The sequence below is a fragment of the Dermochelys coriacea genome, chromosome 2 (assembly GCF_009764565.3).
Source record: "Dermochelys coriacea isolate rDerCor1 chromosome 2, rDerCor1.pri.v4, whole genome shotgun sequence".
Taxonomy (NCBI): domain Eukaryota; kingdom Metazoa; phylum Chordata; order Testudines; family Dermochelyidae; genus Dermochelys; species Dermochelys coriacea.
The window spans coordinates 183,573,623-183,601,308 of record NC_050069.1 but is presented as its reverse complement, the minus strand read 5'-3'; the positions used below and the strand labels follow the sequence as shown (position 1 = coordinate 183,601,308).

The following is a 27,686-nucleotide window of genomic DNA, read 5'->3' as shown; positions in this document are numbered from 1 at the left end:
ATAAACCGCATTTGCTCCAACCCCTCAGACAGAGACAAACACCTACAAGATCTCTATCATGCATTCCTACAACTACAATACCCACCTGCTGAAGTGAAGAATCAGATTGACAGAGCCAGAAGAGTACCCAGAAGTCACCTACTACAGGGCAGGCCCAACAAAGAAAACAACAGAACGCCACTAGCCATCACCTTCAGCCCCCAACTAAAACCTCTCCAACGCATCATCAAGGATCTACAACCTATCCTGAAGGACAACCCATCACTCTCACAGATCTTGGGAGACAGACCAGTCCTTGCTTACAGACAGCCCCCCAATCTGAAGCAAATACTCACCAGCAACCACACACCACACAACAGAACCACTAACCCAGGAACCTATCCTTGCAACAAAGCCCGTTGCCAACTCTGTCCACATATCTATTCAGGGGATACCATCATAGGGCCTAATCACATCAGCCACACTATCAGAGGCTCGTTCACCTGCGTATCTACCAATGGGATATATGCCATCATGTGCCAGCAATGCCCCTCTGCCATGTACATTGGCCAAACTGGACAGTCTCTACGTAAAAGAATGAATGGACACAAATCAGACGTCAAGAATTATAACATTCAAAAACCAGTTGGAGAACACTTCAATCTCTCTGGTCACTCGATCACAGACCTAAGAGTGGCTATACTTCAACAAAAAAGCTTCAAAAACAGACTCCAACGAGAGACTGCTGAATTGGAATTAATTTGCAAACTGGATACAATTAACTTAGGCTTGAATAGAGACTGGGAATGGATGAGTCATTACACAAAGTAAAACTATTTCCCCATGGTATTTCTCCCCCCCACCCCACCCCCCACTGTTCCTCTGATATTCTTGTTAACTGCTGGAATTAGCCTACCTTGCTTGTCACCATGAAAGGTTTTCCTCCTTTCCCCCCCCTGCTGCTGGTGATGGCTTATCTTAAGTGATCACTCTCCTTACAGTGTGTATGATAAACCCATTGTTTCATGTTCTCTGTGTGTGTGTATATAAATCTCTCCTCTGTTTTTTCCACCAAATGCATCCGATGAAGTGAGCTGTAGCTCACGAAAGCTTATGCTCTAATAAATTTGTTAGTCTCTAAGGTGCCACAAGTACTCCTTTTCTTTTTGCGAATACAGACTAACACGGCTGCTAGTCTGAAACCTACACACAGACACTCTGCCTAGAATTCTACCATGCTGTTGCTCTTTACTTAATCACATGATCTATATTAAAAAACCCAACTCTATACACATTTCCCCACCTTCATTTCTTCACTACTGCATGGCATTCTTTGGGCAGGAGTCAGTGTCCTCTGGGGCCGTCCAGGTCCTTCTGCTGCAGAGCTTGCCTGGAGTTCCAAAACCTACAGTCTCTTCCCACAGCTCACCTCCCCTGTTCTTGGTTGATCTATGCCCTTCCTTCTTCCTTCCCAAACTTTCTCTGAACATCTCTCTTCTTTAGCCCTGTGAATCCTTATTTAAACCCCTAATTTGTCACCTAGCATCTTTTGTTCTGTTCCTGGTAAATTTCTGCTCTCCAGTTTCCCCGTCTCCTCAGAGAGGTTAAGTAAAACTAGTTTCCCCTAAGATGCAGTTACTCTTTTGTTCTCCCCAGGTAAGACTTACTCATGTGTTGATAGTCCTTCATAATTGACTTGATCTGGCAGAGATGTGCCACAAGCCATGTCTGTTCCGGGTGGCTACACATGCAGAGGGGCATTCATGATACAGCAACTTCATAATACCTTCATCATAACCGCATAATATCAGCCATCACACCCTGCTCATGTAAAAGTTCCTTGGTAGACAATAGGCCAGATTCTCAGCAAGTGTAATGTCATCTATGCCAGTTTACACCAGCTGAGGCTCTAACCAAATGTGAGTAAGCTAATAGGCTTCGATGCCCAGTCTTGCACCCACAACTCTTGGTTAAGGGTTTTGGATAACATTTTCAAAAGCATTTAAATGAATTAGGTGTAGACCTGGGCAGGAAGAATTGCTGTGATTTTCCAAATATTTTCCTGTCCTGAATTGAGATAAAAAGTTGAAATCTTGAAAAAAAAATCTCAAATCCATAAAATGTCAGTTTAGGTCAATTAAAATGTTTCGGTTTACCTATGCTCTTTAAAACACACAACTAAAAATTTACTTAAATGATGTCATTCTGACATGAAAAACAGAAATTGTTTTCATTTAGAAAAGGTCAAAATAGGAGGTTTCAAAAATTCTGAAACTTTTTTTTTTTAAATTTGAAATGGGAAATTCATCAAAACTGGGCCCTTTCTGCCCACAGTTTTGGATTGGATCAACTGGCATTTTTCGACAAAAAATGTTTAGTTGAAAAATCCCCAACAAGTTCTACTTGAGAATTTAAGTCCCGTTTTCAGAAGTGACTTGGGCATTTAAGTCTCATTAACTTTCAGTGAGACTTAAGATCCTGAGTGCCTAATCCACTTCTGAAAAATGGGACTTAGGGATTCTAAGTCACTTAGGCGCTTTTGAAAATGTTCACCCTGCATAGTCCTGGGATAAATGCCCATCTCTCCCAGTGAAGTCACTGGGAAATCTCATCTCAATGGGTACGGAAAGAGGCCCTTAGAGAATTAGAAGTGTTCAACACCTTGAGGGACTGGACTTGAATTTCACAGACTATGAGGGTGCTCAGCAAATCCCGGGTCTGGGAGCTAGCACCAAACATGTTTGGGCCTTTCGCACACTCACTTTCTATTGTATGAAAGAAAACAAGACTAATTTAAACCATATGTTGCAATGCTATAGTGACAGCATGGGAATGGCAGTCCAAGTGTGACAAACCAACTGTCACCAGTCACAGTTTTATAGAATGTTTTAATGAAAGGAGCTGGGGGAAGACTTTTTCATATGGGGATGAATGCTAAAAAGAGTGCTATTCATAATACCGTCAACTGAACAGAGTGCTTAGTCTTAATTTTGCAAAGATCAAGCATGTTTATATATTTTTCCTCCTTCCAAATAACAGTCCCATCTAAAGCAATGGGCTAAAATAGCAGAGATTGGGCACTGCTGGCACGTATACAGCAGCCACAGAAGACTCCCTGCCTGACCCCCTAAATGACATCAGTGTGTCAAGCTTGTGTAATGAGTCAAGGCTACATATGCACACAAACACCGCAGTCCTCAGCTAAACCTCACTGCTGGAGACTTAATGTTTATGGGCCTGCCTCCTCGCACCTTTTTCATCCACTGCACAGCTCTGTATAACACCAAACAACAGTCTAGCACTCTCTCGTCTGCTTCCTCAGTGACTCTTGCCACAGCTGCTGTCTCTCTGATTTTGTCTCCAGTTGGTACACTTTAAGATTTACCATCCCCTGTTTAATTCCTTTCATTCCTCCATCAAAATGTTTGGATCATTTTCTTTGATCTGTGGTATAAAAGGTTGTTTAACATTAAAAGTTTTTTTAAAAATTTCTGTATAATTTTTTTCCCTTTGTTACATTTAAAAAAAAAAAGCAGCAACCATCACATCATCAAAAATCTGTTAAGTGCACAGGCTAAAGGTTATTCTTTTTTTTTTTCCTTTCTCCCCAGAGTACCCTTGAAACAAAGCATTACCATAGCAACAGCCACTACTTCTCCCTAGATAAGGAGGGCAGGAGCACACGGCAGCAGCAGTGAAGAGAGTTCCTGCTTCAGTGAGTGCTGACCCTGTATCACACCCATCCCAGAGCCTTTCACCGGTCGGTAAGTACGTCTGCACACATGCACTTTACCTTTGCTTGAGTAACAATTTTTTTTTGCCAGGTTTCAGAGTAGCAGCCGTGTTAGTCTGTAGGCACCAGGACCAAGTTAGTTACAGTCATTTGATATTTTCTAACTGCACTTCTGTAGACTGTATTATCTATACCAATGCTGAGTTTGCAGTGAAGTTCCGGACTCCAAGTACTCCACAGGATAGATTTAGAAGAAGTAAACATATGATACCATATGGTGAAAGTTGGAGGTGGACTGAGCTGTGAATGGGAAAGCTGAGATGGCGGATAAAGTGCTATAGAGACAAATGTGTCAATTTATTTTAATTGCATTATTTCATGGACAAATTGTGCAAAGTGTCAGAATATGAAAGATTATTTGGATTTTATCCAATTAAAAATAAATGACATGTGTAGGGTATGTTTTGCTCCTAGAGGAATTAATTAGGCAAAATTTTGCATGTTCAAAAATCTCCAAGTACAAGAACTTTTTTTTGTCAGAAACTCAGACATTTTTATTCTGCTTTTGATCCATTAATTCAAATTTAGCTTCTGCTACTACAGGGCCTGATCCAAATCCCCGTGTGAGTCTCTCCATGGACTTGGCAGACTGTTCAAAATCAATTTTGTGGGCTAGGTGCAACACACAGCGTTATTTGTCAGAGGTTTGGGTGGACAAAGAATGCACAGTCCAGATTTTAAACACATGCAGTATTATGTATCATAGACATGGTACATTTTGAGGCTGCTTTATAAAACCAAAAGCAGACTACCCTGGTGGGAATTTTTGGAAATAACCACCTAGGGTTAAATGAGACTTGTAACCCTGGAGTAGAAACTTTGTATAATGCTATCAGGACTCAAGTAAAGGCAAGTTACTCTGATGAGGTGGTATAAAACTACAGTGATCAAACTACCAGTGAAGAATTTCGCTTTGAGACCACTTGAAAAAAAAAACCAGTCAGTCTCCTTGTGTATGGCAAAAAATTTTCTAATCTTAATGTGCTTAATTCAAAAACCTACCAGAGGACTTACTTGTGCAGGTGGCAGAAGATAATTGGGCTATAGAAGAAAGAGCCCACTCTCTAGAAATGAAATCAACTCTTCACTTCTGATCAGAGGAAAATGGACTATTCTCCACTGTCTTGCTCCTGGAATAGTCATATTCAGCTGTGCTAAGTGAGTGCCTAGTAGGCATAAAACACAATTGTACCAGAACGGTAGCATTTTACACCCACTTTGCACAAATGTAAATGGCTGCACTAGGTGCAAAACAGGAATGAACTGAGCCTCTGGCTCTTTCTTAGAGCTCAATCATAAGGCCTCTTGCTTTCCCATAGAGGGGACTAAGGAGATTTCCCCACTCTCCTGTGTGTGCTATCCACATTGTAAGAGCCTCCAAAGGATTGGGGGCAGGGAGAGAAGCTTCCAACAGCAGGCAGGGTCGACAGAGAAGGGGAAGCACTAGCAAAAAGGCTGGCACAGCTTATTTCCCCCTTGGTGTGAAGAAGCACCAGCTTGTGATTCTTGAAGTCACAGGCCAGGTCTACACTACAGAAAAATCTACACCCCCAAGCAACAGTGGGAAGGCTTCTCCCGTTGACATAGCTTCTACCTCTCAGGGAGGTGGAATAGGGTTTGCACACACGAGCGTTTACTTCAATGTAACTTACGGGACTCCGGAGAGTGGCTTTTTCACATCTCTGAGCGACTTAAGTTACACCGAAGTAAGCGCTAGTGTGGACAGCACTAGGTCGGTGGGAGAAGCTCCCTTGCTGACATAGCTACTACCGCTTGGGGAGGCGAAGTAATTTTGCCAATGGGAGAGTACTCTCCATCAAGAGAGAGCGTCTGCATTAGCAGCGCTATGGCTACGATGGTATAGCTGCGCCGCTGTAGCGATTCCGGTGTGGACTAGCTCTAAGTACGCCAACAGGAGAAGCTCTCCCGTCAGCGTAGGAGCATCTTCACTTAAGCAACACAGCACAGCTGCACCCATGCAGCCTTTTAAGTGCAGACCTGCCCACAGTCTGATTCACGTCCTGCCACTAAAGTAGCGCAGCCCTTTACTTCTATGTCCATTGGGCAACACCCTATCAAATATTCATAGTTACCACGCGCAGCTCTGTAGTGCATCAAGAGCAGCTAGATAAGCACTGCTCACTTGCATGCACACAAACACATTCTTGCACACTTGCAATCCCACCTCTAAATATAAGGCCGTAGCTGGCAGCCCTTACTCACACAAACCGTCCTCTCAAAATAAGAGGATCTGATTCTGCTTCCATTAAAGTCAGTGAAGATTTTTCCATTTCCATTTTCTTCAGTGGAAGCAGGATTGGGCCCAAGGCACTACTCCCCTGAGGAGGGGGCCAGGCCTTTAATCTCTCATACTCTGTTTTTCTTTTTATTGAAATTTGATTGCTAAGAAGGGAAAAAACAAACAAGAAAATAACAGGCACACAGTCCTCTCAACAAGCAGTCATGGTCCTTGCCTCAGAACATTATAATTAAAACTGGAAGAAAAATATTTGGGGTTATTAGTCAGTAGCATTTACCTTTTAAAATACTATATAAAAGTTCACATTAATTATTGGCATGTGTATATTTTTAATTAAGTGCACTGGGTCCAGGGGAAATGTAAGTACTGCGCATTATAACTGTTTCTATGGTAACATTTTTATTAACTAGCAGCATAAATATTCATATTTAACCTGCATTACTTACCACCATATAACAAAAGAGTCTTCTCAACAGCTATTATTTATGCACCATCCATGCCAACGTTTCAAAGGTCTCTTCAACGATTGCATGCTGGGGTGTTGCTCTTATTTTTCTTGGTGACCACACTGCTTATGGGCTCAGATCATCCTCTGGGTGAATAGAGCATCCAGGGGCTTGTGTGACAGATGTGTGCGCTACTGAGCCATTAGAAGGCGCACCTTGGTAAAACTTGCAAAGCTTCAACATATATTTTGTAAATCTACCCTTTGCATGGAAAACTTGCAATAGAAATTTGTAATAAATCATCCCCCTTAATGTGAAACACTAAGGTCTATTGTCATCTCCAATTTCAGCAGGGGTTAGCTTCTGTTAACATTAATAGCAATTGCAACTGTAGTCACATAGCGAAGAATAGCCCTGCTGGTGTATCATCTGACAACTAAACAGGCATTTATTACTTTTGCAACATTTTAATCTTCATGCAGTTATAGTAAAAAAGTCTCAACCAGTTTTAAGCATATGTAATTGTGATGGAACTTAAAGGCATGATTTTCAAAGGTGGGCCTGTGCAATTAGGCATAAAAATAGCAGAATTCAATATGCACGTTGTCCACTTAGATAGACAACTCTGTGCGCAAACATTATTTTGTTTATACACTGAGGCAGATGGCAAGGCAATTGGGCATATGCAATCATGCATGACTGTCTTTAAAAGCCAGGCCCCAAATGACCTAGTTATTACTTATTTTGTAAGGTAACTGCTGCTAATCAGTTATTTAGAGGTGCAGGTGCACTTTTAGCTTTCTTTATGCGGTGACACTTATAACGTTAATAAAAGCAGCAATAGGCTAGTAATAAAACCTCAAATCCCCAAGCCTTCAAATTTCATTTAAAGAGCCCTTCATATTTGACACACAACCCACCATCCCCTCCTTCATGAATCCAAAGCTATCCCTACAGTTTTAGTCCCACGTCAGAATCAAAATGTGACCAAGGCCTATCTTTTTAATTTTGTTTCAGATGTGGTAAAAATCTCCAACAGACAGGTTTTCCTCATGAGATTTTAGTCCAGGAGTGTTAAAATTTCACAGGCTCAGTAGATTTCACAAGATTCCCATCAATTAGGCAGAAATCTGTGAGAACAGCTCTCTTGAATCTAATCCGAAACCCTAGCCTGTATATGACCTAAAGTTAAAACCTGAGCTAAACCAAATCTAGATTTTAAAAAACTGCTTTCTTTGCTCCATCTATGTAAAATACTCTTATCTAATTGAAAATTGGACTAAACTTCAATGGCAGATGATTTTCAATACAGTAACTTCTCACTTAACGTTGTAGTTATGTTCCTGAAAAATGCTACTTTAAGCGAAACAATGTTAAGCGAATCCAATTTCCCCATCAGAATTAATGTAAATGGGGCGTTAGGTTCCACGAAAATTTTTTTCACCAGACAAAAGACTATATTGTGTATAGTATATATATACACACACACACACACACACACATATACACACACACAGAGTATAAGTTTTAAACAAACAATTTAGTACTGTACACAGCAATGATGATTGTGAAGCTTGGTTGAGGTGGTGAATCAGAGGGTAGAAGGGGGTGGGATATTTCCCAGGGGATGCCTTATTGCTAAATGATGAACTAGCACTCAGCTGAGCCCCCAAGGGTTAACATGTTGTTAATGTAGCCTCACACTCTACAAGGCAGCATGAATGGAGAGAGGGGAGACAGCATGGCAGAGAGAGAGAGAGGGGCGCATTGCCCCTTTAAGTAGCTGACGCCACTCTAAGTACATTGCCTTTTTAAGTAGATCAGCAAGCTGAGACAGCAGCTGCTGCCAGCAAGCTCCCTCTGTCCTGAGCCCTGTCATATTCCCCTCCCCCCACGCTCTATGGAGATGGGGTAAAAGAGTGGGGGACAGAAGCGGGGGGGAAGGGGACACCCTGACATTAGCACAGCAAGCAGGAGGATCCCGGGAGCAGCTCCAAGACAGAGGGCAGGAGCAGCACATGGCAGTGGGGGGTGGGACAGCTGAACTGCCGGACAATTGATAGCCTGCTGTGTGGCTGCTACACAGGGAGCTGATGGGGGGCTGCCGGTCCACCCTGGTTCCAAGCCCCCACCACTAGCTGCAATGGGCTGCTCTTTCTGCAAGCAGTGGAGAAAGCAGGTGGCTGCTAAAAAACATTATAAGGGACCATTGTGCAACTTTAAATGAGCATATTCCCTAATTGATCAGCAACATGACAACGAAACCATGTTAACTGGGACAACATTAAGTGAGGAGTTCCTGTATAGCATTAAAATCTTTCAATTTTGGCAATTAATCAGTTGCTACCAGGATGGTGGGGGTTTTTTTGTTGTTTTTTTTTTAGAAAGTGTAGATGTTTTCTTTGTGGTAAAAGAATGCATCTGGAACATCTGTATATATACTTTAAGGTGTTTTAATAAAGTCGTCCAGTGAGTCAAATTTCTGGTCAAAAGGATTGCCTCATTTTTGCTGTGTTCTTCTTGGACCGTTTAGCAATTTACTGACACCAAAGAAGCTGTTAGCGAGTGAGATGTTCCAGGTATTCTTCATCTGGCTTTCCATCCCCTGGACATATGAAGGCCAAAAGGATTCAAACTATCATATAGCTATGACTCAGCTAGTGACCTAATCCCGAGAGGAAATGGATGGCCTTTAGTAATCTACCCAGAGTCACTATTTTTTTCAGTCTCTCCGGCCGTTCCCCAATCCTCCCCATCCATAAGGACAGCCATTAAAATGTTATGCCATATGCTTTCACAATTAGCAACAAATAGCCAACCTGCTCCAAAACTGGAACTCATTAATAGTTAAAAGAGAGCACTGTGAACACCCCACTCCCCACCCACCTCAGCTCTGCCCAGATTCAGCCTTTGCTAACCCAAGGAATGAGAATCTAGGTAACCTTTCCAGCCCAAAAGTGTCAGTCTAAATTCTTGCACAATCCTAATTTTTATGCAAAACTCTGCATTCATGCAGAAAACGTCTCACACTGGGCCAAATTAATCCCTCCTACAACTCTGCTGAAATTACTGGAGTTGCACGAAGGATGAATGTGGCCCATTATCTCTACATACATATCTATCTTAATCCATCATGTACAATAATTTCCTTAAAAGGTGACTGATGTTGAGCAGAGAATGCAGAATGTCATAGCCTGTAGTCCAGCTGAAAAAGAGCTGCATTCAAGATGCTAAAATACGAGCTCCAGAAAGTATGTGCTTCCATTTCAAAGAGGAAATTAATTATTTGTATTAATTATGCTCACATCTTTCTCGTCTAGAATTTTTGAACATTATTCAATAATTCACTTCTTGGGCGAATTTTATTTATTGCTTTGTGAAAGCACATTTAGAATTCTTCAGTTCTGTGCAGATAAACTGTGCGTGACTTTCCGTTCTAAGTCCCATTGCACCTAGATGCTTTGAAAAAATTTACACTTCATCTCTTTTAGAGTAACCTATTGGTCTGTGATGCCACAAAGCAGCCTGCAAAGATTTTACAGCTTTCTAAAATTGAGACTAGCTGTGGGCAAACCTCAAAAGGTTGAAGGGTCAACCTCATCACTAGTAGCCACACAAGCCTTTGCAAGATCTCATCAGAAGTATCACAGGGGCTCTCCAGAAGTGTGAAGTTTGAATGGGTCAAATACTCATCATTATGTATGGTTTCTAGTTCTGTTCTACCAAAAGTTAATGGCCCACCATTGATTTGAAACAGTCACACTTCTTTCTACATTTTTATTGTGGTTACAAACACCACCTAAGATGGCTATAGCTGAAAGGGATTAGAGAAGCAAAAAAACACAAAAAAACCAAACCACCACACAGTTTTTCATTTATTTTTCCAGTGTGCTTAATTTGTGCATTTGACAGCACTTCCTGCTCTATGGTCAGTTTCGCTGTTTCCCCTGTACAGGCTGTTTGTTAGTCAGTTTTCCCTGTCAGTGTGGATCTGTTGCAGCAACATGAATGAGAAAATCATTTGTAAAAACAGGAAAATGTTGTTGTAAAACCGCCAACCCTCCTCCCCCCCCAAAAATAATAAGTATTTACAGTGCCTACCACAGTGGTGCTTGAGTCCTTGCTTGAGGGCTCTAAATTAATGGCTCTCAACCTTTCCAGACTACTGTATCCCTTTAAGGAGTCTGATTTGTCTTCTGTACCCCCACATTACACCTGACTTAAAAACTGCTTGCTAACAAAATCAGACATAAAAATACAAAAAGTGTCACAGCACAAGTATTACTGAAAAATTGCTTACATTCTCATTTTTACTGTATAATTATAAAATAAAGAATTTGAATATAAATATTGTACTTATATTTCAGTGTATAGTATATAGAGCAGTATAAACAAGTCATTTTCTGAATGAAATTTTAGTTTGTACTGACTTTGCTAGTGCTTTTTATGTAGCCTGTTGTAAAACTAGGCAAATATTTAGATGAGTTGATGTACCCCCTGGAAGATCCCTGCATACCCCCAGGTGTACACATCTAGTGTCCGTCTAACATGTGCGCCTGCACGGCTGTGCAGGAGGCCACCAAGGGCTGCACAGGCATGCACACTGCACTTGGGCATGGGGTGAGGTAGGGGGCGAAGTGGGGGGTGGTGATGGGGAAGCTTGGGGCATGTGGGGCTGCGGCAACTCCCCCAGCCCTGGGGCTGTGGCGCAGTGAGGAGAGAGGCCTTTCCCCCTCAGCCTAGGGCTGCGGCAGGGCACGACGCCTCTCCCCCAGCCCCGGCCCCAGCCCCAGCCCCGAGGCTGCTGCGGCAGGGAGAAACACTTCTCCCCCAGCCCAGGTGCTGTTGTGGGGAGAGAGGGCTGTGGGGAGTTCTCTCTCCCTGCCGCAGCCCTGGGCAGCCTGCACCCCAAAGCTGTCATCCCCAGCCCCACCCCAGAGCCAACACCTCCAGTCAGAACCCTCACCCCAACCCTCTGTCCCAGTCCTGAGCCCCCTCCCACACTCCAAACCCCTCAGCCCCACCCTTGCCACACATCACCTCCATATTGGTGCACATAACAAAATTCATTCTGCACATGGATGAGAAAAATTAGAGGGAACACTGGTACATGTGCCCCCGGTTGAGAACCACTGCTCTAAATAAATAAGTGAATAAATAGCATTAACACTAACACCAACAACAAATAGCAGGGGGACTCAGAGACTGGTATAGAACCTGGACCTATTTTTAACTGACAATTAGATTTCAAGTTGACTATGGCCCTTTAAATAGATTCCTTCAAAACTAATTGTTAAAAACCCTCCCAGCTGGCCTGCTCTTTTTTAGGCTGGCAGATGTTGCTTTAGAATCTGCAGTTTTGCATTCATCAGTGGGAGTGGGGAATCGAGGTCAGAAGGCAGTTAGCCCATACAGCTCACAAGCACTCCAAAACAGCCAGTGCCAGCAGTGGCTGTATGGTAAAAATCAGTTTGAAAACAGGAACTTCCCAGTGCTGGTTGGAAGGAACTGATGGGAGAGAATATAAATAATCTGTTTTATTATGTGCTTCTTTTTGTTGTTGTAGCTTCAAGAAAAAAACTTTTCAATGATGTCAACAGAGTATGTGCAACCACTTGATATCCCAGAAGACAGATTGGACAAGCGAGACTCACACTGCAACCGTTTAGGTAAGTGTTATTATGGTGATGTTAGTCTCTAAGGTGCCACAAGTACTCCTTTTCTTTTTATGGTGATGTCAGTGACTTGTAATTAGAGAGGTGTCTTCTTTACATCATTAAGTACTGTCCATTGGCTTTTTCTTTCCAAGAGGTACAACTGCGCCCTCGTGAAACCCGATAGACTATGCCTTCTGGTAACACATCTGTTGCCAGATGGACAGGCAAAGGGTGTCTTTCCTGCATATAAATATTAGCTGAAGCTCAAGAAGGAAATTAATTAAAGAGAGGAAAGGAGAAAGAGTCATTGTTCCTTTTAGTGATAAAAAGAAGCGCTTTTATTGATTATACAATAATAAACTGGAAGCTAAGATATATCTGAGCCTTTACTACACCCACTTTCTATGTCCAATTTCAGTAAAAGATTTCAAAAATTTGCCTATATTTGGACAGAATTTTTTTTTCCTTTATTGTCAATCCATGTCCTTTCTAGAGCTGACTTTTTACATAACTTTTGCACTTGGAGTACCAGAGGCATCTCTGCTCATACATGCTTCTAAATATGAGGCTTTCAAGACTTTGATAGGTTTCAGTGTAGCAGCCATGTTAGTCTGTATTCGCAAAAAGAAAAGGAGTACTTGTGGCACCTTAGAGACTCTAATAAATTTGTTAGTCTCTAAGGTGCCACAAGTACTCCTTTTCTTTTTGCGAAGACTTTGATAGATGTGCCTTTTGCATATATTTGCATTTTGCATATTCACCTTTGCTTCACGTCATTACTTTATTCCAACCTTCCAAAATTGTCATGAAGATTTGCTAACCCAGGCACAAAAAATCTACTTCCCTACCCATACACTGGTGATAATAATAAAATATAAATGATATTTTAATTTGTCCCAGGCAAGTATAATTTTGCAAGCCTGCTTTACTCACACACAACCAAGATATCCGAGTCCTGAGCATGATTTCACACTGGACGCACCCGAGTTCCCAACCCAGGTCAGGGTTCTTTTATGGTAGGGGCTTTATAAACACAAAATAAAAAATGTCTCTTCTGAAGAACTTACCATCTAAATAGACAAAACAGACAAAAGATGGGAGAAAGGAAGCACTATTGTCCCCATTTTATCGGTGTGGAACTGAGGCACACAGGAATAAATTATTTTATTCAAGATCACATGGGAAGTCTGTGGCACAGCTGTGCATTGAATCCAAAACTTCTGAGTACCAGCGCAGTGCGTTAATCATGAAGTCATTCATCCTTCTTTTCGCTAGTCCATGGAAGTATGATAGCGTGAAATCTAGGAAGTGAAATCAGAATCAGGCCCCTTTTTTATGCAAAGTTTCCAACTGAAAAGCAAAGCTGACAAACCCAACCAAAGTCAAATTTAAAAACCAAATCTCTGGTTTATGTGATATTATTAGTGATGGGTCAACCTCGAAAGACTCAATTTGTTGAGCTTGACTACGCATCCAGAAATTTGGATAATTGTCTAGAATGTACCTAGACTATCTGATGAGTCAAGTGCTGCTTCAATATACACTGGTGCAAATCCAGAGTAATTCCACCAAAGTCAATGGGAGCTGTGGTTACAGAGGACCTCTTAAAATTAGCCCTATTATTTAGGTGTCTAAATATGGCATTTAAGATTGAAAATATTAGCTTTAACATCTGTGTCACTCTATAATATGGGTATAATTCTTCCCTTCTTCACTGTGAGGTTTAATTCTCTAAGGCCAGCATAAGGCACTTAAGTCTCACTTATTCCCTGTTTTTAGTGGTATTAAGGCTTTTGTGATGGCCTTCTGTACAGAGGTGAATTTACTTTTTGTTTTAACCAACTAAGGTGGAAGTATTGTTATTAAAGCGAGCCCTTCATTTAATTCTGTGATTCATTATTTTCCATCAGCTAGGTATTCTTTTTTTTCCCCCACGCAGATGACCTTTCAGAACAGTTGATTAAGAATTGTGACCTCAAAAAGAAACCAAGAAAGGGTAAAAATATCCAGGCTTCTCAGAACAGTGAGCTGGAACAGAAAAAGCCAAGGAGAAAAGATACACCTGCATTACATACCCCACCATCTATACCAGGTAACACAGCTTAGTAATACTGAAATCTGACAAACCTCTGATGTTTCCTGCTTTACTTGTATTCACTAGGAATTGAATTAAAATATTTCTGCCCTCAATTCTCCTACATCTGTGTGTGCCTACCTATGGCAGAGAGGGAGAATAGGATTCTCAAAAGCACTCAGTGTTGAAATGTATGAAAAATTCATACCCCTTAGATATGTAGTTAAGCCAACTAGAACTCCCTGTGGACCCAACTAGGTTGACAGAAGAATTCTTTCATCAACCTATCTACCGCCTCTTAAGGATATGGATTAATTACATAGATGGAAAAAAACTCTTCCCTCACTGTAGCAAGTGTCTACACTACGGCACTACAGTGACCCAGCTCCAGCACCATAGTTGTGCCACTGTAGTGTAAGCATACCCTGAGTATATTAAGTTAGATGGGTGCAATTTTTATCAATGTAGATGAGGCTTAAGTAATATTTATTGTGTATGGTTCCCTGCAGGCATCCTCTCAGACTTTTCAGAACATTTAATTAAAAGGTGTGAGATCGCAAAAAAACCACAGATGGGTAAAGTGAGTTCAGTCTCTCAGCTTACTGATCAGGAACAGAAAAAACCCAGGAGAAAAGATACACCTGCAATACACATTCCACCCCTTATACCAGGTAAGAGCATTAGCACAGCTTTCAAAGGTAAAAAAATAAAGGGCAGTTAGCTGGGTACACCCTCTAGTGTAAGGGACACCATTTATCTGCCCACTCTGCTTAACTTATCTAATCATACCTAGTTTGATTTACTAATTTTTCTTATTCCCAATTGGAATTATTGTTATTTGTGGTGCAGTAATGACCAAAATGTGCTAGGTTCTGTACAAAAATAGGACTTGGTTCCTGTTCTGAAGAGCTTACAATCTGAAAGAAATGAAGAAAGGGAGATCTCTTTTGACTTACCCCTGATGAGAACTAAGAATGAGTTCAGAGTTCAAATTAAAAAAAGAACAGACCCAAATCTTTGCCCACCATTTGATTTGAATTTGACCACTTAGATTGTAAGCTCTTTGGGGGCAGGAGCAGTTTCTTTGTTCTGTGTTTGTACAGCTCCAAACATGATGGGTAAAGGTGAGTACTCGTGAACTCATCCAAGCCCCTTGAGGGTCATTTATCAATGATCGAATCTTCCAGTTTTTGTTGGGACCAGAATTTTATCATCAGTTTGAATGTATCCAATCAGTCCTCTCCTCACCTCTCACCCATGTAGAGAATGGTGAAAGCAGAAGGGAGCATGATTTAATAGATAAAGCACAGGACTAAGAGGCAAGAACACCTGGCTTGTTATCCTGGCTCTGCCATTGACTTATTATGTGGCCTTGAGAAAGTCACTTAGACCAAAATTTTCAAAATTTGGGTGCCTAAATATAGGCACTTGAATCCATCTCTAGGCATCTAATTTAAGCATGGCATGATTATCAGTTGTGCTGAGCACCTACAGTCCTGGGTGACTTTTAGGCCCTGATCCCTCACTGTGGTCAAGTACATTTCAGGAAGGGGATGTCGAGGTGGCTGTCTTGTGGTCCCTCTGCTGCTGGGCTGCAGATTGGGGGAGGGAATTCAAATTATAGCCAGCCCCCAGTGGTTCTAAGCATCTGTAACAACAGTGAGGTACTGTCAGAAGGCCCCAGCGACACCCCCTAATCCAGCTGCAGGGGCAAAGCGAGTATATGAGACTATCTCAGTGGAAGATCATGACTTACACTGAGGTGATCTGACAGTGGTGACCATCCAGACAACAATGGCTTCAGGGCCTTTCTGTGGCAGTGGTGCAGCCAGAGAGGCCATGGAGCAGCTGACTAGCTTGGGCATCCAGAAGGAATCCGCCTCCCAAATTTGAACATTGTGGCCTTAATGTCTTCGTTTCTTAGTTTCCCGATCTGCAAAAAAGATACTGCTCCTTACTCTCCCTGCACCACAAAGGCATTGTTAGCCTTAATTAGCTAATGTTTGCACAGTGCTTTGAAGATATAAAGCATCATATTAGCGTCAAATATTACTACTGTTCAGAGAGGAGTGAGCTATTGCCAGTCAGAAGAAGCAATGTCTCAGCTGTTTCCAAATCACTGGGGAGGGAGGGACAGCTCCAAAACTAGTGTTAAATGGTTCATAAAGTAAGATACCACCGGAGAGGGACACTTTCTAGATAGTAAGGAGCACTAGAAAAGAAAAGGCCTAAGGACCTGATTCAGCAAAGCATTTCAGTGCATGCTTACATTTAGAAACACTTGGCACACACAGAGAGAGAGAGAGAGAGAGAGACAGAAAAAAGTAAAGGAAAGAAAATTATAGAGGGGAACAATGATAAGAAGCACCTTAGAAATATTCCCACCAGACAGATGGGGAAAAAATCCCAAAAAACTAAAAATAGACCTGAGGAAATATAAGCCCTTTGGGCCAGATTTCCAATGGCATCTCAATGCCTAAAGTTACAGATAGGCATCACCTGGAATTTACAGAATTGCCTAAACAAGTTAGGCACCTAAATGTGTGATGCTTCCCAGGGGCACCCAAGGTTGGGAAGCACCTTACCACCACCAGCCCTTTGCGTGAGGAAGTCTTGTCTGTGCCTGCTCTGGGTCAGCTCCCTGAAACCACCAGCCTCTGGCAGCACAACTGCTGCTTTCCAGGCCTCTCTGTCTATAGAAGCAGTGATAGGCACACACCAATCCCCAAGTCCTGCAAGCATGCCCTATTCCTTTGAACACACACAGAACTAGATCTGCTGTTCCCAAAGGAATAACACACACCATCTTGTAAGTATCAGCTCAGAGTCCCTGCTTTACTTAACACACAGCATTTAGATAGATAGATAGATAAGTTTATTCTTGTTCCCACTAATCTAATGTATTATCAAAGAACAGAGATGCAAGTGATAGAGACTGAGAATAAGGGAAACAAATGGTTACACATAAAACAAAATCATAACACGCATTCTAGAGACTAAGCTTAACTAACTAAGTATTCCTCCATCTCCTAAAGATAGCTTACCCCAAGTTCTTTCTCCAGGATTTTCTCCAGTTTGGCTAAGACTTCTTCTCATCAGATCAAGCCCACTGGCATATTGTCCTCACAGGTTGAAGGAATGAGGATGCATCTCCGCATCCCTTTGTTATACCCCCAAAAGTTAATTGTCCTTACCTGTAAACAGGGCTCTCCCCTGCTCGTTCACTTCGTTCTGTAAATTTCCTCTCTTTGAAAATTTTTCAATCCTCCATTAGCATTCAGCTGAGACTATTGATGGAGGGGCCATTGTGAACCATACGGTATGTAATTTACATGTAAACAGACAGATAAATAAAATTTCATGCCTGAAAGAAAACATATTTTTTCCCTTTCTGATGACCAGTCCCTAGTCACAGAGCGTAACAACATAATTTTCAGTATATATACACAACTTCTTACTCAACATCCATACGTACATATGGTCATGATGAGCAGCATGACACAGGCTTTCATTAGAAGCCTTACATGGCATTCTTTTGATGACCAGGGGACCCCTATACAACCCTGTTCCCTCTGCCAGTTGCCATCTAGAGGTTCTTGGGTCACAAACTCCTATTCAAATCAATGGGGCTTAGGTTGCTTTTGAAAATCCCACTAGGCAACTATCTGCATCTTTAGGTGCTTAAATATCTTTGTAAATCTGGCCCTTTCAAAGGGTCCCTGGTAAGTCAGTGCATCTGGTCATGTGAGTAAGATTGAGCATGTTTGGATGATCAGGTCATAGAGTTTGGCAAGTACTGGAAAAAATGAATCCACCAATATCCATCAAATTGCTCTGTACAATCAGACCTTAGCACTTGTGCCACCTCATTAAAATCTAGTGTTGACTGACTTGCAGGATCAAGACCTAAATTTGAATTTTCAAACAAATTTGCTTGAACTGTGTTTGCAAGCACTTTTTTTGTTCCTTTCGTTCAAATACTCTAGTGAACATGCCTGGGAGGTGGGGGGAAATCAATTTTAAGTAAAAATTGGAATCATTAGAGGCACCTTTGAGGACTTGGGCCCAGGTGATATCTCTCCAATTGCAGCTATTTCCTTTTTTAAATGTTGACTGTCAAGCACTTGTAATGAACTATTCATGAGCAAGAGATACAGACCAAAAATTATTGGGACAAAATATTTGGCAAAAAATTTCAAACAACAACAAAGTTGGAGAAAAAGCTGTCTCTCTGCAGTCATTTTGAGAGCAGAAACAGAGGCACAGCTTGTCAAACCATTTGTAATAAATTATTAACCTGTCTCTATCCTAGCTTGAAAATATAGAGTCTGACTCTGTCCTGTACCTTTAGCTCCACCCCGACTCACCCTCTCTGCCATGCCTTGGAAGGAGGGTCATGTGGAATCAATTTTGTCAGCTCTACACTGTTCCTATGCTGTGGAATTCTCCCCTGACCACTTGCAGTACCTTTGAATCCCCTCTATGTTAGTGGGGCTGCACAGAGAGACCATAATGTATGGGGCAGCAGAAACTTCCCCCCATAAATTGCTATCTAAGTGGCAGGTATTTGGTGGCAGGAATCCACAGAGCATGGCTGAGATGAAGGCGTTAAAGTGAAACTGAAAATATTTTGTTCTTGTTTTTAGTAAACAGCAATGTACTTCTTTTTATGAGCATTATATTAAATATAATCTCTGCTATAGCAGGATGCAGCTACAACTGACTTAACATTTGTCATCCAAATTTATTTAGTTTAACATTTACCTCTCTAGCATTCGCAATCTCTAGCGAAAATTTAAGTGAGAAATAGGGCCTCTAGTGGCTGTTCAACGATCTTTACCATTTTTACCCCTAGAAGAATACTTTTTTCATTCTGATAGAATTTGCAAATGATAGAGGAAGTTAATGGAAGTTATAGAGGCATTTTATTATAATATCCAGAGGATTTGCCAGCCAAGAAATATCAAAAGGGAATAAAGTAAAAAAAAGAAAAATGCAGTGGCTTTAAGGTCTGTAACAAAAATCAGTGCATGTGTCCAATTTCTAAGGAATGTGGCTGCTGATAAAAATATGACACACACCTCAGGCTTGATTTATCACAGCATTACTGAAGTGTTATGTCAGCATGACTCAGCTGATTTTATTTCATGAAACTGGACTAACAAAGTGGTGAATGAGAAGGCCCCCTTAAACCCCTATGAATTCAATCCCAGTGGCCTGCTCATTACTGTCTCTCCCTAGATATAGCATTACCATCCCAGCTGCCTCTCTATGCGTTCAGTTCTCCTCATGTCTCATTTTATCATCCCTATGGCATATTCTGTGTGTGTGACATGGGTGGAGTGGCTTGTGTGTCTGGGTTTGAATGTCTCCCCTTTCAAAGAAGCATATTTTCTTTTCAGGCTGGATACTGGAGTACAGAAAGCTGATATTTAGATGTAGGCTACAGTAGTGCATGGCTTGCAAGAAGAGAGTGACTTGCTGTGGCTGCGGTCTAGTCCGGTATTTACAAGTTATTTACTTTTAGGGTAAGGCAGCAAGGAGAGAATAAATAAAGTGAGGTCTTGTGGAACAGCTGTGCAAACCAAAATTTCAATTATAGGCTCAAACCTGAGATACCCCAGCAGGGTTATTTGCACCAAATAAACATAAAAGGGCCTTTCTGTCCTTACTCCTCTATTATTGCTGTTGCTGGATGTGCGGCCTAAGTAGCACACTCCATGTTCAGTGCTCTCTCAATAACTTGCACTGTAGGGTGTTCCAGTTTCAGTTTTTATTTTCCTCCCTAGTTGCTACTAAAGGCCAATGCTTCAAGCATTACCAAAACTACAAACCAACACTACCTATTTTAGTTTAATTAATCAATATTTTAAAAGCTGTCTTCACAAACATTTCTCCCATAGACAGAGCTGAAAGTTATGCCCCTTGGTGGCTCCCTCCATTTTTGATTAGCTGTCCTTGATCACTCGAGATCAGTCCTATCCACTTTTGGGTGGCCAGAGACTCTCCAGGGACAGTCTCTATCACACTTCTCCCTGAAATCAATGGGACTGCTCCTGGAATGAGGGGGACAGAATCAAGTCTATACTACTTTACATCTTCCAAACACTTAACAAACGTGGACTAATCTTCAGAACACCCCATGAACTACACAAGTATTTACAGATTGGAAAGAGGCACACAGAGGTTAAGAGTCTCACCCAAGGCTACAGAGAGTCCCCAAAGAGGGAATAGGACTTCTGGTTCTCTCTCCAGTGCTCAGTCTAGAGCACAACTATCAATACAAGCAAGCTATGCAAAGGGATTCTGAGTTCCAGTAAATTTGCCATTCCTGCCTCATTTTATCTTAACCTTGTAGTTAGAGATACATGTGCATCCAATCTACTCGTGGATAGGGGATCATGTGTGTTGCAATAAGTAGCCCAAAGCATTTGATAAATCAGTGGCATTCAAGATGCAAATCTTACTGGAGCAACGCTTTCATTTAAAAATCTCTCTTTTCCCCAGTATGCTATGGATAAATATAAATTCATCATTAGTAAGTGACATTAAAAAAAAATTAACAAGTACAAAACTTGCCCCATTTGTTGTTGTTTTTGAAATGCAAGCATGTGACATCTATAGACATGCATCACTTTAGAAAAACAAAAGCTATTTGAATGGCAAATAAATCAAATCAGCCCACATCTTGGACTTCTGATGGAATAAAGGAGGGGAAATGGCCCCAATCTCCATCAGTGGGAGTTTGGCATCTCAGTACCTTCAAGAATCTGGGCCAATGTAACCACAATTCTAATATAGCTTCCCCCTCCGCCCTGTCTGTAAATGATCAGCATCAGATTTGAAACACCTTTTATTACTAGCCTCACTTAGCAGCATATTCAATTAACTTAATTTCTGAAGAGCCCTCTGCAAATGCAGGGTTTGACAAGAATGTAACTATTCGGGTGAATATGGCAAAGCTGTTCCTGACAAATGGATATTTGAGATCATTAGAAAACCACACTCTCAAGCCCTCATTCTCTCCTTTGCTAAGCCAGTTTAACTGACTCCCTCAGGATTTCCCTTACACGGAGGAAGTCTCTGCATGTTGTAGCACCAGCAAAGCAGCTCTACACTATCCCCTCACCAGCCTCAGTTTGACAGGAATTGCCCTGTGATTGATAGACAGTTAAATATAACCTACAGTCACCCTGAGGAAGCTCTAAGGTGCACCAAGGACCACACTGGCAACAGATCCTCTACCTCCCCTTGCTAAACTGTATTCAGCACAGCTCTGACATGGACCTTAGAGTCTGAAGCCTTTGATAGCCTAGCGTTGGGCTACAGATTTCTCATCAGCATTAGGTTCTATTGCAAACTACTACTCCTACTTTGTATTTATTTAGACACTGCTTTATAATTCAAAGCTGCTGGCAGACATTAATGATAGATAATCTATTAATCCTTAAAATATCTCTATGAAGCTATGCTGAATGTTATGATGCCCATTTTACAGATGGGAAAGCTGAGGCAGAGAGGCTCAGTGAACTGCCCAGACACTAAATCAGTAAGCAGAGCCAGGATTAGCACACAGGTGTTACTAATCCTACCACTCTGCACATTCAATCTAGACCACACTAGCTTTTGCATTTGATCTACATACCACACTACACCAGCTTCAGGAATCTTGCCAGGATTATATCTTGTGACCACTCTGAGTCACTACTGCACTCTATTTTGATGAGCATGTGATTTACTATTATTGAATGACAACTCCTCCTTATAACTGGACTGCTGAGTTCTGTTGCTGCACTCCAGTTGTGCCTAGCTCCCTGGTCCTTGAAGACAATTTCTGCTAAAATTAGCTGTGGCAGGTGGAATTGCTTCAAGCAGGGGGTAATTTTGATGCTCCTAGAGTCTGGCTAGGAGCCCATTTGCTTTTTCCTCATTATTTGGTAATTCAGATAAGAACCAAGAAGCACTGGAGACAGGATTATAGATCATAGCTCTAAACTTTAGTTTTGTTTGCTATACATTATAAGCCTCCATTGCAGGCATGGAGCATTTTGGAAAAGATGCAGAGATAAAGGGATAAAAATAAATGTCTGTATTTTTGCTCTGTGGAAATTTGTTTGCTAGGGGGCTGAGTTAAAACCTGGGTGTGGAACATTTCTCTGGCTCCATGACCTTAAAATAGCTTCCCTGTTAACAGTTTCCAGTAACAGCCACTCAATGGCTGTTTGAAGGACACACCATTGTATTTCAAACTTACTTTTGAAGTTTCATCCAACCCTTTGAAATGGTTTCCCTCCCCCAATTAAATCAGCTAATTGGTAAAAACAAAACCAGACAAACAACCATACAAACAAAACCAGACCTGAATTCAAAATAGTAATTTAGGTCAATCATCTCTGTCCTTAATTCCTCACCTCTTGAAGAGAGTCCAGAATTGAAGAAAGCCTTCCTGTGTGGGGCATCGCTTCCTTTGCTCTATTTTCAGACTTAATGAACTGCTTCATTATGAGAGGACTTTCAACACAGAAAGAAAGAAAATGTGTTGGTTTGACAGAACAACTTGTCAGGTTGGAGTGCACTGACAGCAAACAGGAGGCGACTCACTTAAAGCGATTTGCTTGGCTTCAAGTCTGGGTTTCCCTCACCCTGTTTATGGAATATTTTAGCCACCATACTAAAGACAGTGGAAATAAAACATACTGTGGAGGCTGTTAATTGTTTTTTAATAGGAACGGGCAAAACAAACCAGTTCAGCTAAAATAAGGATTGAGTAGAACCTTTGCCTGTTGGATCCCATTAGTTGATTTTAACATTTCATTTTAGGGGCATCATTCTTTAATTATTTTTTTTATTTATTTGCATCACTGTAGTGCGTAGAGGCCCCAGTCAGTAGTGGGGCCTCCTCGTTCTAGGCACTAAGTTCTTACATTCTAAACACACTAGACAGACAAAAGGTGGGAGCTCGCAAACAGAGGCAGACACATTAAATGATAGGTCACAGAGGAGTTCTGAGGCTGATTGAACCCAAATCTCTTGAATCCCAGTCTTGTGCTTTAATCACAAGATCATCCTTCCTCTCTGTATTATACAGTACAGTTCTCCAGTGCCTTGGCAATAGGTGTGTGGTTTTCTTAATTATCCTTAGTATTTATTTAGACAGATCTTCTCTGATGCATGATCAATTCACAAAACTCAGGATTGCTTATACTGATACAATGGCTTTAGTAATGCATGGGAGCCTATTCAGCGTTGATCCAAGTTCATATTTTTATTTACATTTGCAACATGTTGCCATTAGATTTGTTTCAGTGGGGATGATACTGGATGTGTGGGAGCTGGCTGTTAAGTCTTTCAACATTTGCCCATTCTGGAATCTGCATTTGTAAAATCTAAGTAATAAACAATCCAGTAGTTTTCTGAGAATAAACCACAATGTGCTAGTTATTTGAGCAGGTATCAACAGTGTGTGAGAATGTCCAATAATTTTAATTACAAAGTGCAAATACAGACATGAGTTTCAGGTTTACTAAATATTAGGGGCCTGATTATCCAAATTTAATCAGAAGCAACTGCACTGAAATCAGCAGAGCTATGCTAGTGTCAAACAATTGGAAAGGATAGAAAATTAGGCCCTTGTAAACAATGAATATGTTAACATGACTAGTATTGTTTGTTTGTTTTGTTTTAATTTTTTTTTTCTGTTTAAGGTACTAACATGCTTAAAGAAGAAAAGCAGACAGTGATTGTGGAAGATGATGAAAAGGATGGAGAAAAAACCCTTATTTAAGATTGAGATCTCCAAAACTTTTGTAAATAATTCCAGATCATTCAAAATAGTAGCATATAACAAAGCCCATTTGTTTTTATAAATAATAATTTTTGAAAGCATGCACGGCATTTATGCTAGTACCAAATGCTTATCTGTAACTCATGGAGGTCATGGCTAGCATTGGAAAAAGATGAAAGTAAATAGACTTGTGGTTAGGGTTGGAAGAAATATCTTGTATTATCTAGACCTATCGTGCAGATCCCATCTGAAGACACATTTTTTGGCCATCTCTAACAGTGGCCACAAGGGATGCCAGCTAGCCATTATATCTAACAGCACATTACAGGGTGGGAGCTGTGAGGGTGGGATAGTGTGGGATACCCACTAACTAATGACAGGCTTCTCTTTAAGAAGAGAGCTGCTATAGGTCTACCCCACAAAAGGACAGCACCAGACAGAAGTAGGCCAGCTTCTACACCACCCCCATTTTTACCCATGGTTGTGAAAATTTGGCTAAAGATTTTAGTGTGTGTTTGTGTCCTGATTCTGTGTTTCATTACCCCAGCTTTACTCTGGTAGAATATCAGTGACTGAGGTGAAGTTACACTCGCATAAAAGTGAACAATCAAGTCCATAGGTCCTAAAATTGAATCCAAACGGCTCTTGCATGTACAATATAAGTTCAGTACCTATATTTGTAATTTTCTCCTTTGTTATAACCTGTGAGTTTGCTCTAATACCAAAAATTAGAACTTCATAAGAGCCATCAACTTTGAAACCTTAACTATTACAAAGCACACTGCCATCAGAAAAGAAGCTTCCTAGAAGTGCAACATTTGTAATTTATACTGGTATGTATTATTGAATTTTTAGTGTCAACGTTTTTTCTCCAAAGTTGGTAGAATATGAACTAGTTGGGTAGCTGATCTTTTAATCTGCATGTTTTCTTTTAGTAAGTGCTTTTAATTCAAACCTAGCCTGTTAGGATGTGCTGTTAAGATTAAAAATCCTTTTTGGAGAATTCAGAGATAATCATACACAATAATGTTTTCACTATATTATGTAGTAACAGTTATTTCCAACTTAATTCATACAGTGTCTCATAGTGCATCACAGTCAATTATGTCCGACATAGTTCAAACAAATAGAACTAGGTACCTAAAGAATGTGACACAAAAAACAGATGGTCTGAGTGTAAAAAGTGGGTGTTCTCATGGTTGTTCCTACTAGTCAGGTATCCACCCATACAAAGCTCCAACGCTATTAACATCAATCTGTCCTTTATTGAGTCCTTGACAATCTCAGCAGAGAGGTCAACGACTGTGTAGCCTGGCAGACTGAATTCAATTATCCTTTTAATGTCCAACATGCCTATCTCTTTAAGAAGGCTTAGGAACACTGGCCGCAAGGAATCTTACAACATAGCTACTTCTGCTGTACCTGAGACTTCAGTATCCAAAGCTATTGATCCAGCAACATTCACAAGCATTCAATTCATTAAATATTTAGAGGCAATGTATACCTTGTATGGTAAATCAATGACAATACCATAAAAATTACATGGCAAAACTTGTACAGTGGACTAGAAGTTACTAATTGGTTACTTGATAGATTTTTTTAACTGAATATTAATGTATAGAGTAGATAAAATATTAACAGAAACCCACATATCAAATAACAATATTAATGTATGGTGAGCAGTAAGTATGTTACAGGTAATGTTTTGCAATTCAAGTTACAATTCATTTCCTGGTATGGTCTAGCTACAGAACCAATGCACTAATTGTTTTTGAGCTATTATTATGTAGGTCATGGTTGTAGTTCTTTATTCACAATTTTCTTTTAAGTAGTCAATGAGGGACAGCAAGCTCTGGTCAATATCTGCACCTCTGTCCTCTTTCTTAATGTAACACACCTTTTCCACTGGAAGAATTTCCCACACCCAACTCCAGTGGTCACAATCAGTGGGGGAATTGTGTATTTGATCCTAGAACATCACAATTCAAGTAGCCCGAGCAGTGTGTCTGGATGAGGTGGCATGACTAGTGGATAGAGAACTGGACTGGGACTGTTCTATTCCTGGCTCTGCTACTATCCTTGGGCAAGTCACATTACCTCCCTGTGACTCCAGGTCCCATCTGTAAAATGGGGATAACTATCTCCTTTGTAAATCACATTGAGATCTACTGATGAAAAACACCAGATAAGAGCTAGGTATTAGCAGCAGTGGGAGGAGGATGAAGTTCTCCCCATGACATGGAGTGGAAGCAGAGCTACTACGTGGCCAGCTCTGGCAGTTCAGGCCTACATATTGTGGGATTCACATGATGAATCAAGATGGATTGATAGCCATCAGCTAGGCCATTTCTTCTCCCCAAGCCTTAGAGTAAAGGGCGGTCCTGTGAAGTACAACCCAGCAGCATCCAGGAGCTCCAGGCACCTATATGGACTCTCCACCCTTTTCTTGCCTGTATAAGAGTTGTGTGAGTCATGAATTTACCTACCTCCAAGAAACTTATAGGCTCCAGACTAAACTCATTCCTGGTTTAACTCTGTTGATGTCAGAGCTGCTAAGATTGCTGTATTGCTAATGGTTCTGTAGACTACTGATTATCTTGGAGCCTACAGGCTGTTTAGAACTGCTTAAGGATGTGCAGAGAGCCACAACCTTCATACAAAGTAGCTCTATTTCCATACCGACATGAGCACTGCTGAGTGGGGGAAAAAAGTGAGTATTGAGAGGTAGAGGCAGTATGTGGCCAGGTCAGAGGAACTTTAATGTGAATACAAATAGCATCTGTAGTAGCACTGCTAAAGTTTTTCAGCTCCTCCTGTTGCCAGTCAGAGTACTTCCTGACCTGAGTGCACTTCAGAACAGCCATAAAAGGACAGCCACTCTCACAGAAAAGCATCTGGGGATTCTCCGAAAACAGTATTTCTCCCAGCCAGCTGCTGAATGCCACATGGCAATTGCTAAGCACAGTGCTCCAGCACTTGCTCTTCTCAATTTATATCATGAGTCAAAAGAGTTGCTTACCCTGCTTAGCAGCTGAGGGTAACTCAGAGCTGCTGCCTCAACCCTCAGCTGCAGCCCTGAAGACCTGAGCCCTGGGTCTCCAGGAAAGTGAAAGTTCTGATCTCAGTTCCGAACCCACATGTGCTGTTGCCATGCTGCTGGATCAAGTTCAGGGGTAGCAGTGTGGATCCCAAGGCATCTCATCCAACTGAAAATAAACCTGCTTCAACAGTGTCTCTCCTCTGCATGGCTTCAAAAGTGCAAGAGCCCTTCAACGAGACTCAAACCTGACTCTGCTGTGAAATACTGGAGGAACATTTTCATCCAATAATGCAGCCTTTCCTGATGTGTGGAGTGGGCCCTGACCGAAGTCTGTGTCTGCAATGGAGCTGCCATGGCACCGAGGAAGATGTAGACATTTAGATAGGTAAGCCTTTAACACCACAGGACAAGGGTGCAAATGGGGAGAAACTGGCTTCATTTTTCTGAAAAGTTTCAAAAGCTCGGAAATGTTGACCTAGTTTGTTAGTTCAACACAAGACATTTATACTTAAAGCACTGTACATTTAAGCAAGAGTTACATCTCCAGTGACACCTCTTACTGCATCACATCTAAATTTATCATCCCCGTATAGCCCAATGCAAAAGCCAGCAATAAAAAGCCACTGAATAAACTTCTAGGTGTAGTTCATTTT

At 41.2% G+C, this 27,686-nt stretch overlaps 1 protein-coding gene across 1 annotated transcript; it reads left to right on the top strand.

Moving 5' to 3' along the window:
* The first annotated feature begins 3,596 nt into the window (after nt 1–3,596).
* Nucleotides 3,597–27,686, top strand: PPP1R17 (protein phosphatase 1 regulatory subunit 17). Its single transcript, XM_043507152.1, has 5 exons — nt 3,597–3,743; nt 12,045–12,147; nt 14,075–14,227; nt 14,719–14,880; nt 23,914–27,686. Exons 2-5 carry the CDS (start codon nt 12,066–12,068, stop codon nt 23,991–23,993), a joined length of 477 nt encoding a protein of 158 aa, XP_043363087.1. The 5' UTR covers nt 3,597–3,743; nt 12,045–12,065; the 3' UTR covers nt 23,994–27,686.